The sequence below is a fragment of the Coregonus lavaretus genome (genome assembly GCF_964263955.1).
Source record: "Coregonus lavaretus genome assembly, chromosome: 1".
NCBI classification, from domain to species: Eukaryota; Metazoa; Chordata; class Actinopteri; order Salmoniformes; family Salmonidae; genus Coregonus; species Coregonus lavaretus.
Window position 1 is genome coordinate 85453406 of NC_139988.1, and position 16823 is coordinate 85470228.

The window sequence follows — 16823 nt, forward strand, 5'->3', positions numbered from 1 at the left end:
GTCCACATACTCTAGGTCCAGACCCGTCGAGAGTAGTGATTCTAGTCGGGTGGGCGGGTGCCAGCAGCGTTCGATTGAAGAGCATGCATTTAGCTTTACTAGTGTTTAAGAGCAGTTGGAGGCTACGGAAGGAGTGTTGTATGGCATTGAAGCTCGTTTGGAGGTTTGTTAACACAGTGTCCAATGAAGGGCCAGACGTATACAAAATCGTGTCGTCTGCGTAGAGGTGGATCTGAGAGTCACCAGCAGCAAGAGCGACATCATTGATGTACACAGAGAAAAGAGTCGGCCCAATAATTGAACCCTGTGGCACCCCCATAGAGACTGCCATAGGTCCAGACAACAGGCCCTCCGATTTGACACATTGAACTCTATCTGAGAAGTAGTTGGTGAACCAGGCGAGGCAGTCATTTGAGAAACCAAGGCTATTTAGTCTGCCAATAAGAATGTGGTGGTTGACGGAGTCGAAAGCCTTGGCCAGGTCAATGAAGACGGCTGCACAGTACTGTCTATTATCAATCGCGGTTATAATATTGTTTAGGACCTTGAGCGTGGCTGAGGTGTACCCATGACCAGCTCGGAAACCGGATTGCATAGCGGAGAAGGTACGGTGGGATTCGAAATGGTCAGTGATCTGTTTGTTAACTTGGCTTTCAAAAACTTTGGAAATGCAGGGCAGGATGGATATAGGTCTGTAACAGTTTGGATCTAGAGTGTCACCCCCTTTGAAGAGGGGGATGACCGCAGCAGCTTTCCAATCTCCTGGGGATCTCAGACGTTACGAAAGAGAGGTTGAACAGGCTAGTAAATAGGGGTTGCGACAATTTCAGCGGCTAGTTTTAGAAAGAAAGGGTCCAGATTGTCTAGCCCAGATGATTTGTAGGGGTCCAGATTTTGCAGCTCTTTCAGAACATCAGCTGTCTGAATTTGTGTGAAGGAGAAGTGGGGGGGGGGGGGGGGGGGGGGGGGGGGGGGGGGGGCATGGGCAAGTTGCAGCGGAGGGTGCAGAGCTGGTGGCCGGGGTAGTGGTATCCAGGTGGAAAGCATGGCCAGCCGTAGCAAAATGCTTGTTGAAATTCTCGATTATTGTAGATTTATCGGTGGTGATAGTGTTTCCTAGCCTCAGTGCAGTGGGCAGCTGGGAGGAGGTGCTCTTATTCTCCATGGACTTTACAGTGTCCCAAAACTTTTTGGAGTTAGTGCTACAGGATGCAAATTTCTGTTTGAAAAAGCTAGCCTTTGCTTTCCTAACTGCTTGTGTATATTGGTTCCTGACTTCCCTGAAAAGTTGCATATCGCGGGGGCTATTTGATGCTAATGCAGCACACCACAGGATGTTTTTGTGCTGGTCAAGGGAGGGCAGTCAAGTCTGAGGAGAAACAGGGGCTATAGCTGTTCTTAGTTCTGTATTAGTTCTTAGGGTCTGTAGAAAGCGGCAGCAGTGAGAGACTTATTTCTGGAAAGGTGGATTTTTAGAAGTAGAAGCTCAAACTGTTTGGGCACAGACCTGGATAGTATGATAGAGCTCTGCAGGCTATCTCTACAGTAGATTGCAACTCCACCCCCTTTGGCAGTTCTATCTAGATGGAAAATGTTGTAGTTGGGGATGGACATTTCTGAATTTTTGGTGGCCTTCCTAAGCCAGGATTCAGACACTGCTAGAACATCAGGGTTGGCGGAGTGTGCTAACGCAGTGAATAACTCAAACTTAGGAAGTAGACTTCTGATGTTAACGTGCAGAAAACCAAGGCTTTTACGGTTACAGAAATCAACAAATGATAGCTCCTGGGGAGTAGGAGTGATTCTGGGGGCTGCAGGGCCTGGGTTAGCCTCTACATCACCAGAGGAACAGAGGAACAGAGGAGGACTAGAATAAGGATACGGTTAAAGGCTTTAAGAACTGGTCTTCTAGTGCGTTGGGTACAGAGAATAAAGGGGGCAGATTTCCGGGCGTTGTAGAAAAGATTCAGGGCATTATGTACAGACAAGGATATGGAAGGATATGAGTACAGTGGAGGTAAACCTAAGCGTTGGGTAACAATGAAAGAGATAGCATTACTGGAGGCACCGATTGAGCCGTCTCGGCGTGTATGGGGGGTGGAACAAAGGAACTATTTGAGGCAGTTTGAGAGGGACTTGGGGTTCAACAGTGAAATTGTATAATAAGAACTAACCCAAACAGCAATAGGCTAGGCATATTGACATGGGAGAGAGGCATAATGCAATCACAGGTGTTATTAGAGAGAGCTAAGACAACAACTGGTAATGGCGATAAAGTTTGGGCTGAGGCTAAACAGAATAAACAGGACAGAGTACCGTATAAAGGAACAGTCCAGCAGGCATCAGCTGTGCAGCTGAGTGATCATAAGGTCCAGTGAACAGCAATATGTGAGTCCAAGAGCAGTTGAAATTGGTGCTTCAGCACAGCGAGCAGGAAGCACGGTTGTAGTATGTGTGTGCTAGCGGGCCGGGGCTAGTAGATGGATCTTCGTGGTCGTCGCAACGGGAAGCCTGTTGAAACCACAGACGATTACATCGGCAGACCAGTCGTGATGGATCGGCAGGGCTCCGTGTGGACTCTAGGAGGTCCCGTCCGGTTGACAGAGAGGTAGATAGCCGGGAGATGTGCTTGACTCAAGGCTAGCTCAAGGCTGATTAGCCAACAACAACGTTCATATGGTTGCAGCTAGCTAGTTGCGATTATCCAGTCCAGTGATTCAGTGATTCCGGCAGAAAATCCGATAGGTTCTGGGTCGATAAGTCGCTGTGCAGACAGTGCAGACTGGCCGATAATAGTCCAGACTAGAGCTGGCTGGTAGGTAGTGCAGGCCACGGACAATGGAGAAAAAGCCGCTAACGGTGGCTAATAGCAAGTAGCTAGTTAGCTGGTTAGCTGGCTACTCCCGTCCGGTAGACAGAGAGGTAGATAGCCGGGGCTAGCTCAAGGCTCAAGGCTAACTGGTGCTACGGGGGCAGTGGTGATTAGCCTACAGCAACATCCATTCGACATCCATTCGGTTGCGGCTAGCTAGATCCTGTGTTAAGGTCCAGTGATTCAGTTATTCCGGCAGAAAATCCAATGTTCTTGGTGAAAACTGCTAACGGTGGCTAATAGCAAGTAGCTAGTTAGCTAGTTAGCTGGCTAGCTAGTTTCAACTGGAGATAAAGGTGAGTAAATAATAGAATCCGTTCCACATTGAGTGAGGCGGGTTGCAGGAAAGTATATATTATGGGCGGCAGGTAGCTTAGTGGGTAAGAGCGTTGTGCCAGTAACCGAAAGGTCGCTGGTTCTAATCCCCGAGCCGACTATGTGAAAAATCTGTCGATGTGCCCTTAAGCAAGGCACTTAACCCTAATTGCTCCTGTAAGTCGCTCTGGATAAGAGCGTCTGCTAAATGACTAAAATGTAAAAATGTATATTTAGTAGAAGGATGAAAAGTGTGATAGGGAAATATATACGTAAAATAAAAAAAATAAAAAAACAACTGGCTATTTACATGGACACACAAGAGAACACGACCGCACTGCTACGCTATCTTGGAGCTGAGCCGGTATTATGCTAATTTCTGTCCCCTAACGTATATCTAAACTGTCCCTCGTCTCTGACGTGTGATGGCAGTGTTTTTAGATCCTTGAATGATAACGTGTATGTGTAGATCCTACAGGAACTGGAGTATGGTCCATCAGTGGACTGGTGGGCTCTGGGTGTGTTAATGTATGAGATGTTGGCTGGCCAGCCTCCATTTGAAGCAGACAATGAAGACGACCTGTTTGAGTCTATCCTCCATGATGATGTCCTCTACCCCGTCTGGCTCAGCAAGGAGGCTGTATCCATCCTCAGAGCTGTACGTACCATCACTCCATCATTGTACACCTTTATCTCATCCATCCATCCATCCCTCATATCTGTGTACTGATCTTTCTTTCTTTCTTTCTCTAACGTCTTTGTGTCTGTACTGATGTCTCTCTCTCTCTCTCTCACTGATGTCTCTCTCTCCCTCTGTGTGTGTGTGTGTGTGTGTGTGTGTGTGTGTGTGTGTGTGTGTGTGTGTGTGTGTGTGTGTGTGTGTGTGTGTGTGTATAGTTTATGACTAAGAACCCAGGCCAGAGGTTAGGGTGTGTGTTGTCTCAGGGTTGTGAGGAGGCCATTAAGAAACACTCGTTCTTCAAAGACATCGACTGGACGCTGCTGGAGCTGAGACGACTCAAACCCCCCTTCAAACCACGCATTGTAAGTCACACACCCACGCACACACAAACACGTGTCTCCTGGTTGACTCCGCCTTCTCACTCTCTCTCCCACTGTCTCTCTCTCCTCTCCTTCTTTCTATGTAGAAGACGAGGCGTGATGTGAATAACTTTGACCAGGACTTCACCAGAGAAGACCCAGTGTTAACTCCCACTGACGAGGCTGTTATCAGACAGATAAACCAGGAGGACTTTAAAGGTTTCTCTTTCTGTGCAGAGACACAGATCTGAGAACGTAGATGCCCTCTAGGGTTTAGATGTGTGTGTGTGTGTGTATAAAACCTGTGTTGATTGTTTACGAAGTGTTGTGTCCGTAGAGGAGTCTTGACACGTGGACCGGTGCTACTGGTTACAATTATTACTGCTGCCTGCAAAAAATAAATAAATAAAAACATTTGTCAAATACCTGTGTGTTGTGCTTTATTTGGTTTTTCTGGTACAATGGAACCAATGGAATAGTCCAAAAAGTGCAAACTCCAAGGTAAATGAAGTGCATTGGCTGGATATGTATTGTATTTGTTATTTGTTTAATATTGTTTTGGTTTGTACTGCTTTTTTTTCATTTGCGTCGGCGTCCCATTGGCTCATTTCAACTACCTTCACCAATCAGAGACGAGTAGTCCTCAACGTAGTACAGACCACCTCACTCTCATTCCCTATATCTGTCCTGTGTGAGTCTCTATCTGTGTACGGCGTGTGTTATGTGTTTGGCTTTGAGACTGACATGATGTCCCTGTCACTTTTGTTTCCATAGTAACCACCATCACCCCAACCCCCTTCCTCCCAGAAGCCATCTCATTCAGCCAAAAACACTTTTAGTGTTTCTGCCTCTGCTTTTCTATCCGTTTCCTTTTATGTTCTGTTTTGTAATCGTACCCTTCCCTATATAGTACACTACTTTATGTACACACACACGCACACACGCGCACGCACGCGCACGCACACACACAAAGAGCGACTTACAGTTAGTGAGTGCATACATTTTTTCATACTGGCCCCCCATGGGAAACGAACCCACAACCCTGGCGTTGCAAGCGCCATGCTCTACCAACTGAGCTACAGGGGACTGTATAGTGTACAGTGTTAAGGCTCTGTCGTAGCCGGCCGCGACCGGGAGACCCATGGGGCGGCGCACAATTGGCCCAGCGTCGTCCAGGGTAGGGGAGGGAATGGCCGGCAGGGATGTAGCTCAGTTGGTAGAGCATGGTGTTTGCAACGCCAGGGTTGTGGGTTTGTTTCCCATGGGGGGCCAGTATGAAAAAATAAAAATAATAATGTATGCACTCACTAACTGTAAGTCACTCTGGATAAGAGCGTCTGCTAAATGACTAAAATGTAAATGTAAGGCTAGAATCCTTAGTTGCTACATCCATTTCTGGACTTATAAATTAATGATATATACCCATTGATTCTTGAAGAATATAACTTATAAATGCCTCATGAGCTTAGGTCAACTGTCGTACCCCATCAGAACCCAAAATATAAACTTGTTTTACTCCAATGTTTGTAAACAAAAACAAAATATTTTTGCTTTATTTAACTAGGCAAGTCAGTTAAGAACAAATTCTTATTTACAATGACGGCCTACACCGGCCAAACCCGGACGACGCTGGGTCAATTGTGCGCCGCCCTATGGGACTCCCAATCACGGCCTGAAACTTTCCGAATGCACCGTATTATAGCTCTGAGTGCATGTGAGGACATGAAGACTCCCATGTTGTAACAAGACATGGTTCAGTGTGATGAAATGACTGTGTCAGCATGCAGACACCAACCAAACATCAAACCACAGAAAGACAGCATCCTGTTTTGATGTGCAGCACGCCACAAAGCAGATCACACAGGAAACTGGTTCTTCACTAACTGACACAATGGCACCACAGGACAGATTTATATAAGATAGAAAAGAAAGGATTACTAATAGAGAGAGAGAGAGAGAGAGAGACAGCAAAGGAGAGGGAAATGCAGTGATGGACATTTTGGAAGCTAGATTGAGAAATGGTTATCTTTTGGCAGATGACCTCTGTCTATAGATACACAAAGTTCAAATGTTTAACATGTCCATGTCTGAGGAAGGATTCTGGAGTCTTTCTGTAACTTTCTGAGATGGCAACACCTGCTCCTGTCCTGGATCTGCTACTGGCTGCTCTGGAGGAGCTGGTCGAAAAAGACATGAAGACATTTCACTGGTACCTGTCTCAGAGTGTACCAGATGGCTTTCCTCTCATCCCCAAGGGTCACCTGGAGAAAGCTGACAGGCAGGACACTGTGGATAAGATGGTGAACACTTACGGCCATGATGGAGCTATGAAGATCTCACTGGAAATCCTGAGGAAGATGAACCAGAAGGATCTCACCAAGACGTTAACGGCAGATCACCAAGGTTGATGTACCATATTCACACCTACACTGCTTAGTATTGCTTGAGAAAACAAATGCACTGAAATAAATCTGTCTTGGAGTTGACAGAAAACTATATAAAATAGTATGTATAAAATATTTAATTTTTTTCTCTCAAATTTTCACTCTATCTCTATATGTAGAGGCTGAGGTTGAGGTAGCAGCTGCCTCAATTCCAGTTCCTGCCTCTCCCGTCTACTTCACTTGTACAGCTCAGACTGGCGGCCATGTTGTGGCCCCTTCGCTCTCCGGCTGCCATATTGGTGGTCCAGTTCACTTCAACATCAGAGTCAACTCATTAGACGACGGTAAGTCGCCTACATAATACACACGGGAGGGAATGTTGGAGCTCTCAAAATTGATGAAGAAATCACCTTTGTGTAAATGTGTAAAACTACTCTCTGTCTCCCCCCCCCCAGAGCCCATAGTTCCATCTCAAGCGTCACCTGCCCATTTTACCATGTTTCCACCTGAACCTGTAAATACTGAAGACAACGGTAATACTGATAGAAGGAGTGTATGGCAGTGTTACTGTAGATCTGTATAAAGAAGGTTGTTTGGCAGTGGTAAGAACAGGGAAACGCTTTGGAACTTAAGTTGTTTTTTTTATTTTATTTTATTTTTTTATTTCACCTTTATTTAACCAGGTAAGCCAGTTGAGAACAGGTTCTCATTTACAACTGCGACCTGGCCAAGATAAAGCAAAGTAGTGCAATAAAAACAACACAGAGTTACATATGGGGTAAAAAAATAAATAAAAATAAAAGAAAAAGAAAAAACATAAAGTCAGAAATACAACAGATTTTGTTTTGGTAAGAAGAACCACAACATGGCAGCGTTGTCCAGTAACCTGTAGTTTACAGAGATTAAGATTAAACAACCATTAGCCTTCATTATTATACTGCAGTCTTTAAACAGTTTCAGTTTGAGTGTAATATTTACAGGATAATCCACAGAACTGTCTATTTTACTTTCACAGGAACCTTTGTATACCGTGTTTTTCCCTTGTTTATTTTACCAGATGAACGAATCAAGAGTTGTCAAAGTAAACTCAAACGCAATCTGCGTAGTAGGTTCTTCAGTGTGTTTGAGGGACTGGCCAGCCACGGGAACAGACAACTTCTCAACAAGATCTACACAGAGCTCTACATCACAGAGGCTGGAAATACAGAGGTCAATAATGAACATGAGGTGAGACAGATTGAGACAACATCCAGAAGAACAGCAACACAAGAAACACCAATCAAATGCAACGACATCTTTCAGCCCTTACTTGGGCAAGATCAATCCATCAGAACTGTGGTGACGAAGGGAGTCGCTGGCATTGGGAAAACCGTCTCAGTGCAGAAGTTCATTCTGGACTGGGCAGATGGAAAAGCCAATCAAGATCTCCAGTTGATATTTCCTATTTCTTTTCGAGAGCTGAATTTGATGAGAAAGAAAAGATGTAGTTTGATCGAACTTCTCAATGGCTTTTTTACGGAAACAAAAGAAACTGAAATATCAAACTACAACAATTATCAGGTGCTGTTTGTCTTTGATGGTCTGGATGAGTGTCGACTTCCTCTAGACTTCCAGAACAATGACATGCTGTTTGAATTAACCGAGTCAACCTCAGTGGATGTGCTGCTAACAAACCTCATCAAGGGGAATCTGCTTCCCTCTGCTCAACTTTGGATAACCACCAGACCTGCAGCAGCCAATCAAATCCCTCCTGAGTGTGTTGACCAGGTGACAGAGGTACGAGGGTTCAATGACCCACAGAAGGAAGAGTACTTCAGGAATAGAATCAGCGATGAGAACCTGGCCAGCAGAATCATCACACACATAAAGACATCAAGGAGCCTCTACATCATGTGCCACATACCCATTTTCTGTTGGATCTCAGCCATTGTTCTGGAGAGGAAGCTGGGGAAAGCAGGGAGTGGAGAGATGCCAAAGACCCTGACTCAGATGTACTCACACTTCCTGGCTTTTCAGGAGAAAGACATCAGTCTCAGGCTTGAGGGAAGAGGAACACCTGACCCTGACTGGATGAGAAAGAACATCATGTCCCTGGGAAAACTGGCTTTCCAACAACTGGAGAAAGGCAACCTGATCTTCTATGAGGAAGACCTGAGAGAGTGTGGCATAAACATTGGTCAGGCATCAGTGTACTCAGGAGTGTGTACTGAGATTTTCAGTGAGGAACTGACCTTATGCCAGGGAAAGGTATTCTGCTTTGTTCATCTAAGCATTCAGGAGTTTATGGCTGCCCTGTATGTGTTTCTCACATTCATCAACGACAATGTGAATCTATTAGCCAAACAGCAATCATTTCTTAGACATTTTCCATTCGGAAATTCAACCACAACCAGCTTCTACAAAGCAGCAGTTGACAAGGCATTACAGAGTGAGAGTGGACACCTGGACCTGTTCCTCCGATTCCTTCTGGGCCTCTCACTGGAGTCCAATCAGATTCTCCTACGAGGCTTGCTAACTCAGAGAATAAGTAGATCACATACCAACAAGGAAACAGTCAAGTGCATCAAGGAGAAGATCAAGGCGAATCCTTCTCCAGAGAGATGCATCAATCTGTTCCACTGTCTGAATGAACTGCATGACCATTCTCTAGTGGAAGAGATCCAAAGCTACCTGAGCTCAGGAAGTCTCTCTAGGGCCAAACTCTCACCTGCACAGTGGTCAGCTCTGGTCTTCGTGTTGCTGACTTCAGAAGAGGAGCTGGATGAGTTTGAGCTGAAGAAATACTCCAGGTCAGAGGAGGGTCTTCTGAGACTGCTGCCGGTCGTCAAAGCCTCCAGAGCAGCCATGTGAGTACAACATCAGCAACAATAGCTCAGATCTCATCACCAGACACACATTCTTCTCACTCTTTCTGTTTAGTCAGGTAAAGAGTTGTGTTTATATATTCTATTTCCTAGACTGAATCGATGCAAACTCACAGAGAGATGCTGTGAAGCGTTGGCCGCAGCTCTCAGCTCAAACTCCTCACACCAGAGAGAGCTGGACCTGAGTGACAACGACCTGCAGGATTCAGGAGTGAAGCTGCTCTCTGCTGGACTGGCAAGTCCACAGTGTAAACTGGAAACATTAAGGTCAGCATTTCTGTGATTTTACAACATGATCATTATTTCCACAATGAATGTAAAATCAATGTTGTCTAGTATATTTTAGCAAAGCATCAGTATTTGTTTGTTATGTATGTCCCCTATTCATTTGATCTATTTTAATTCTAGCCTGAGGCGATGCAAACTCACAGAGAGATGCTGTGAAGCGTTGGCCTCAGCTCTCAGCTCAAACTCCTCACACCTGAGAGAGCTGGACCTGAGTGACAACGACCTGCAGGATTCAGGAGTGAAGCTGCTCTCTGCTGGACTGGCAAGTCCACACTGTAAACTAGAGGTAGTAAGGTGAGTGATTTATAAACAATCTGATTATACTGGTAAAAAAAACAAGTATATAAATGTAATATATATATTTATAATATAATAATAATAATATGAACTGTAATATTAATAATATATATTCACCACTTTTAGAGGCAGCTAAATGTCAAATGTTTTTCTCTTTTTGTTTAAAGGTTGTCACTTTGTGGTGTCACAGAGGAAGGATGTGCTTTGCTAGCCTCCTCTCTTAATTCCAACCCCTCACACCTGAGAGAGCTGGACTTGAGCTATAATCACCCAGGAGACTCAGGAGTGAAGCTGCTCTCTGCTGTACTGGAAGATCCACACTGTAAACTGGAGAAACTTAGGTAAGAATGAATTTGGAAAACAAAGCTATTAACGGTTTGGGATTGAGTGAAACTGTGAATCACAGCCCTGTTTTTCTGCCTCTCTGACAGTGTGGAGTGCTGTGCTGAGTTCAGGATCAGACCAGGACCACAGAGATGTGAGTATGTACATTATGTGTGTGTGTGTGTGTGTTATTTTACTATGCGTTTCATAATTTGTTCAGATGCCTGTGAGCTCACACTGGATCCAAACACAGCACACAAAGAGCTCTCGCTGTCTGACGAGAACAGGACGGTGACGCGAGGGAAAGAGCAGCCGTTTCCTGATCACCCAGAGAGATTTAACTACTGGAGGCAGGTGCTGTGTCGAGAGGGTCTGGATGGGCACTGCTATTGGGAGGCAGAGTGTAGTGGGAGAGCTCTGATGGGAGTAGCTTACAGAGGGATCAGCAGGAGAGGAGAGGGACATGACTGCTGGCTTGGACGAAACGCTGTATCCTGGAGTCTGAACTGCTCTAATGACAGTTACACTGCCTGGCACAATGACAAGAGCACTGCCATAACCATCCCCTCTCTCTCTAACAGAGTAGGAGTTTATCTGGACTGGACGGCCGGCACTCTGTCCTTCTACAGTGTCTCTAGCACACTGACCCACCTGCACACGTTCCACTCCACGTTCACTGAGCCCCTCTATCCAGGGTTTAGGCTAGGCTGGGTGGACTCATCAGTGTCCTTGTGTCAGGTAGAATAGCCTCTCTGGAGGAACACCTGCGATTTCAGGGAGATCACACACGTTTTTGTGTGTAACATAGTTGACAAAGTGATTATATCAACTAATAGAGGAGAGTAGGCTAATTAATTTGAAGCAGCGAATTCTGAGTGTGTAAATAATGCAACAAAGTTGTGCTTTTAATACAATAGGTAGGCTAACGCATGCAAAGCAGAAAGACGACGAATAATATGAGGGACAACAAAAATATTTTCAGCCCAAAGTTGTCTGTCTGACCAACCGACTCTGCCGCAATGATCTCTGTCCAGCCTGGTCTCATAGAGTAGACGTAACATAGTAAGTGTAAATCCGGGACACTCAAATGAGTATGTTATGTTACGTTTGGTATGGTTACATAAGACAGATGGTTACTTAACTTATCAGATTCTAGGCCCTGTCTAAGGGGGGGCAGAGGGGGGTGGGGTTCTACTAAGCTACATGGAATTGGAATTGTTTTAAGAAGGTCGTACCAAGGATCATTTAGCGATTTGATTTTGAATTGTAAGACCCATTGAAGTTAAAAAATAAAGTACAAAAATGATGAAAAATACTTTTTGGTCTTACTGCTAATATTAACCTATAGAAAAGCATTGAATAACAGATTCACTACATGGAACAACAGATAGTCCCTAAAAAATATCAAAAGGACGTTTGTTCTGAAGCGTCTCTCCTATATCTGAGAGATATACGGTACCAGTCAAAAGTTTGGACACACCTACTCATTCCAGGGTTTTTCTTTATTTTTACTATTTTCTACATTGTAGAATAATAGTGAAGACATCAAAACTATGAAATAACACATATGGAATCATGTAGTAACCAAAAAAGTGTTTTAGATATATAAAAAGTGTTTTTTTAGTAATCAAAATATATTTTAGATTCTTCAAAGTAGCCACCCTTTGCCTTGATGACAGCTTTGCATACAACAAGCTTCATGAAGAATGCTTTTCCAACAGTCTTGAAGGAGTTCCCACATATGCTGAGCACTTGTTGGCTGCTTTTCCTTCACTCTGTGGTCCAACTCATCCCAAACCATCTCAATTGGGTTGAGGTCGGGTGATTGTGGAGGCCAGGTCATCTGATGCAGCAGTCAATCACTCTCCTTCTTGGTCAAATAGCCCTTACACAGCCTGGAGGTGTGTTTTGGGTCATTGTCCTGTTGAAAAACAAATGATAGTCCCACTAAGCGCAAACCAGATGAGATGGCGTATCGCTGCAGAATGCTGTGGTAGCCATGCTGGTTAAGTGTGCCTTGAATTCTAAATAAATCATGGACTGTGTCACCAGCAAAGCACCCCCACACCATCACACCTCCTCCTCCATGCTTCACGGTGGGAACCACACATGTGGAGATTATCCGTTCACCTACTCTGCGTCTCACAAAGACACGGCGGTTGGAACCAAAAATCTCAAATTTGGACTCATTAGACCAAAGGACAGATTTCCACTGGTCTAATGTCCATTGCTCGTGTTTCTTGGCCCAAGCGAGTGGCACAGCAGTCTAAGGCACTGCATCTCAGTGCTTGAGGCGTCACTACAGACCCCCTGGTTCGATTCCAGGCTGTATCACAACCGGCCGTGATTGGGAGTCCCATAGGGCGGCACACAATTGGCCCAGCGTCGTCCGGGTTTGGCCGGTGTAGGCCGTCATTGTAAATAAGAATTTGTTCTTAACTGACTTGCCTAGTTAAATAAAGGCTAGATAAAAGCAAGCCTCTTCTTCTTTTTGGTGTCCTTTAGTAGTGGTTTCTTTGCAGCAATTCGACCATGAAGGCCTGATTCACGCAGTCTCCTCTGAACAGTTGATGTTGAGATGTGTCTGGTTACTTCAACTCTGTGAAGCATTTACTTGGGCTGCAATCTGAGGTGCAGTTAACTCTAATGAAGTTATCCTCTGCAGCAGAGGTAACTCTGGGTCTTCCTTTCCTGTGGTGGTCCTCATGAGAGCCAGTTTCATCATAGCGCAACTGCCCTTGAAGAAACTTTCAAAGTTCTTGAAATGTTCTGTATTGACTGACCTTCATGTCTTAAAGTAACGATGGACTGTCGTTTCTCTTTGCTGTTCTTGCCATAATATGGACTTGGTCTTTTACCAAATAGGGCTATCTTCTGTATACCACCCCTACCTTGTCACAACAAAACTGATTGGCTTAAACATATTAAATTAACTTTTAACAAGGCACACCTGTTAATTGAAATGCATTCCAGGTGACTACCTCATGAAGCTGGTTGAGAGAATGCCGAATGTGCAAAGCTGTCATCAAGGCAAAGGGTGCCTACTTTGAAGAATCTGAAATATAAAATATATTTTGATTTTTTTAACACTTTTTTGGTTACGACATGATTCCATGTGTTATTTCATAGTTTTGTTGTCTTCATGATTATTCAACAATGTAGAAAATAGTAAAAATAAAGAAAAACCCTGGAATGACTAGGTGTCCAAACTTTTGACTGGTACTATTTATATATATATACAGTGGGGAAAAAAAGTATTTAGTCAGCCACCAATTGTGCAAGTTCTCCCACTTAAAAAGATGAGAGAGGCCTGTAATTTTCATCATAGGTACACGTCAACTATGACAGACTAATTGAGGGAAAAAAATCCAGAAAATCACATTGTAGGATTTTTAATGATTTTATTTGCAAATGATGGTGGAAAATAAGTATTTGGTCACCTACAAACAAGCAAGATTTCTGGCTCTCACAGACCTGTAACTTCTTCTTTAAGAGGCTCCTCTGTCCTCCACTCGTTACCTGTATTAATGGCACCTGTTTGAACTTGTTATCAGTATAAAAGACACCTGTCCACAACCTCAAACAGTCACACTCCAAACTCCACTATGGCCAAGACCAAAGAGCTGTCAAAGGACACCAGAAACAAAATTGTAGACCTGCACCAGGCTGGGAAGACTGAATCTGCAATAGGTAAGCAGCTTGGTTTGAAGAAATCAACTGTGGGAGCAATTATTAGGAAATGGAAGACATACAAGACCACTGATAATCTCCCTCGATCTGGGGCTCCACGCAAGATCTCACCCCGTGGGGTCAAAATGATCACAAGAACGGTGAGCAAAAATCCCAGAACCACACGGGGGGACCTAGAGAATGACCTGCAGAGAGCTGGGACCAAAGTAACAAAGCCTACCATCAGTAACACACTACGCCGCCAGGGACTCAAATCCTGCAGTGCCAGACGTGTCCCCCTGCTTAAACCAGTACATGTCCAGGCCCGTCTGAAGTTTGCTAGAGTGCATTTGGATGATCCAGAAGAGGATTGGAAGAATGTCATATGGTCAGATGAAACCAAAATAGAACTTTTTGGTAAAAACTCAACTCGTCGTGTTTGGAGGACAAAGAATGCTGAGTTGCATCCAAAGAACACCATACCTACTGTGAAGCATGGGGGTGGAAACATCATGCTTTGGGGCTGTTTTTCTGCAAAGGGACCAGGACGACTGATCCGTGTAAAGGAAAGAATGAATGGGGCCATGTATCGTGAGATTTTGAGTGAAAACCTCCTTCCATCAGCAAGGGCATTGAAGATGAAACGTGGCTGGGTCTTTCAGCATGACAATGATCTCAAACACACCGCCCAGGCAACAAAGGAGTGGCTTCGTAAGAAGCATTTCAAGGTCCTGGAGTGGCCTAGCCAGTCTCCAGATCTCAACCCCATAGAAAATCTTTGGAGGGAGTTGAAAGTCCGTGTTGCCCAGCGACAGCCCCAAAACATCACTGCTCTAGAGGAGAACTGCATGGAGGAATGGGCCAAAATACCAGCAACAGTGTGTGAAAACCTTGTGAAGACTTACAGAAAACGTTTGACCTGTGTCATTGCCAACATAGGGTATATAACAAAGTATTGAGAAACTTTTGTTATTGACCAAATACTTCCACCATAATTTGCAAATAAATTCATTAAAAATCCTACAATGTGATTTTCAGGATTTTTTTTCTCATTTTGTCTGTCATAGTTGACGTGTACCTATGATGAAAATTACAGGCCTCTCTCATCTTTTTAAGTGGGAGAACTTGCACAATTGGTGGCTGACTAAATACTTTTTTCCCCCCACTGTATATACAGTGGGGAAAAAAAGTATTTAGTCAGCCACCAATTGTGCAAGTTCTCCCACTTAAAAAGATGAGAGAGGCCTGTAATTTTCATCATAGGTACATGTCAACTATGACAGACAAAATGAGAAAAAAAATCCAGAAAATCACATTGTAGGATTTTTAATGAATTTATTGGCATATGATGGTGGAAAATAAGTATTTGGTCAATAACAAAAGTTTCTCAATGCTTTGTTATAAACCCTTTGTTGGCAATGACACAGGTCAAACGTTTTCTGTAAGTCTTCACAAGGTTTTCACACACTGTTGCTGGTATTTTGGCCCATTCCTCCATGCAGATCTCCTCTAGAGCAGTGATGTTTTGGGGCTGTCGCTGGGCAACACAGACTTTCAACTCCCTCCAAAGATTTTCTATGGGGTTGAGATCTGGAGACTGGCTAGGCCACTCCAGGACCTTGAAATGCTTCTTACGAAGCCACTCCTTCGTTGCCCGGGCGGTGTGTTTGGGATCATTGTCATGCTGAAAGACCCAGCCACGTTTCATCTTCAATGCCCTTGCTGATGGAAGGAGGGTTTCACTCAAAATCTCACGATACATGGCCCCATTCATTCTTTCCTTTACACGGATCAGTCGTCCTGGTCCCTTTGCAGAAAAACAGCCCAAAAGCATGATGTTTCCAACCCCATGCTTCACAGTAGGTATGGTGTTCTTTGGATGCAACTCAGCATTCTTTGTCCTCCAAACATGACGAGTTGAGTTTTTACCAAAAAGTTATATTTTGGTTTCATCTGACCATATGACATTCTCCCAATCCTCTTCTGGATCATCCAAATGCACTCTAGCAAACTTCAGACGGGCCTGGACATGTACTGGCTTAAGCAGGCGGACACGTCTTGCACTGCAGGATTTGAGTCCCTGGCGGCGTAGTGTGTTACTGATGGTAGGCTTTGTTACTTTGGTCCCAGCTCTCTGCAGGTCATTCACTAGGTCCCCCCCGTGTGGTTCTGGGATTTTTGCTCACCGTTCTTGTGATCATTTTGACCCTACGGGGTGAGATCTTGCGTGGAGCCCCAGATCGAGGGAGATTATCAGTGGTCTTGTATGTCTTCCATTTCCTAATAATTGCTCCCACAGTTGATTTCTTCAAACCAAGCTGCTTACCTATTGCATATTCAGTCTTCCCAGCCTGGTGCAGGTCTACAATTTTGTTTCTGGTGTCCTTTGTCAGCTCTTTGGTCTTGGCCATAGTGGAGTTTGGAGTGTGACTGTTTGAGGTTGTGGACAGGTGTGTTTTATACTGATAACAAGTTAAAACAGGTGCCATTAATACAGGTAACGAGTGGAGGACAGAGGAGCCTCTTAAAGAAGAAGTTACAGGTCTGTGAGAGCCAGAAATCTTGCTTGTTTGTAGGTGACCAAATACTTATTTTCCACCATAATTTGCAAATAAATTCATTAAAAATCCTACAATGGGATTTTCTGGAATTTTTTTTCTCAACTTGTCTGTCATAGTTGACGTGTACCTATGATGAAAATTACAGGCCTCTCTCATCGTTTTAAGTGGGAGAACTTGCACAATTGGTGGCTGACTAAATACTTTTTTC

General features: G+C 44.3%; 1 protein-coding gene across 1 annotated transcript; it reads left to right on the forward strand.

The window, feature by feature from the left end:
* Positions 1 to 6354: 6354 nt before the first annotated feature.
* LOC311132794 (NACHT, LRR and PYD domains-containing protein 3-like) lies at positions 6355 to 11547 on the forward strand (the record flags this gene model as incomplete). Its single annotated transcript, XM_084166132.1, has 9 exons — positions 6355 to 6631; positions 6792 to 6956; positions 7068 to 7145; positions 7670 to 9458; positions 9570 to 9743; positions 9885 to 10058; positions 10229 to 10402; positions 10493 to 10539; positions 10606 to 11547. 9 exons carry the CDS (start codon positions 6355 to 6357, stop codon positions 11130 to 11132), a joined length of 3405 nt encoding a protein of 1134 aa, XP_084022258.1. The 3' UTR covers positions 11133 to 11547.
* Between the last annotated feature and the right edge of the window lie 5276 nt (positions 11548 to 16823).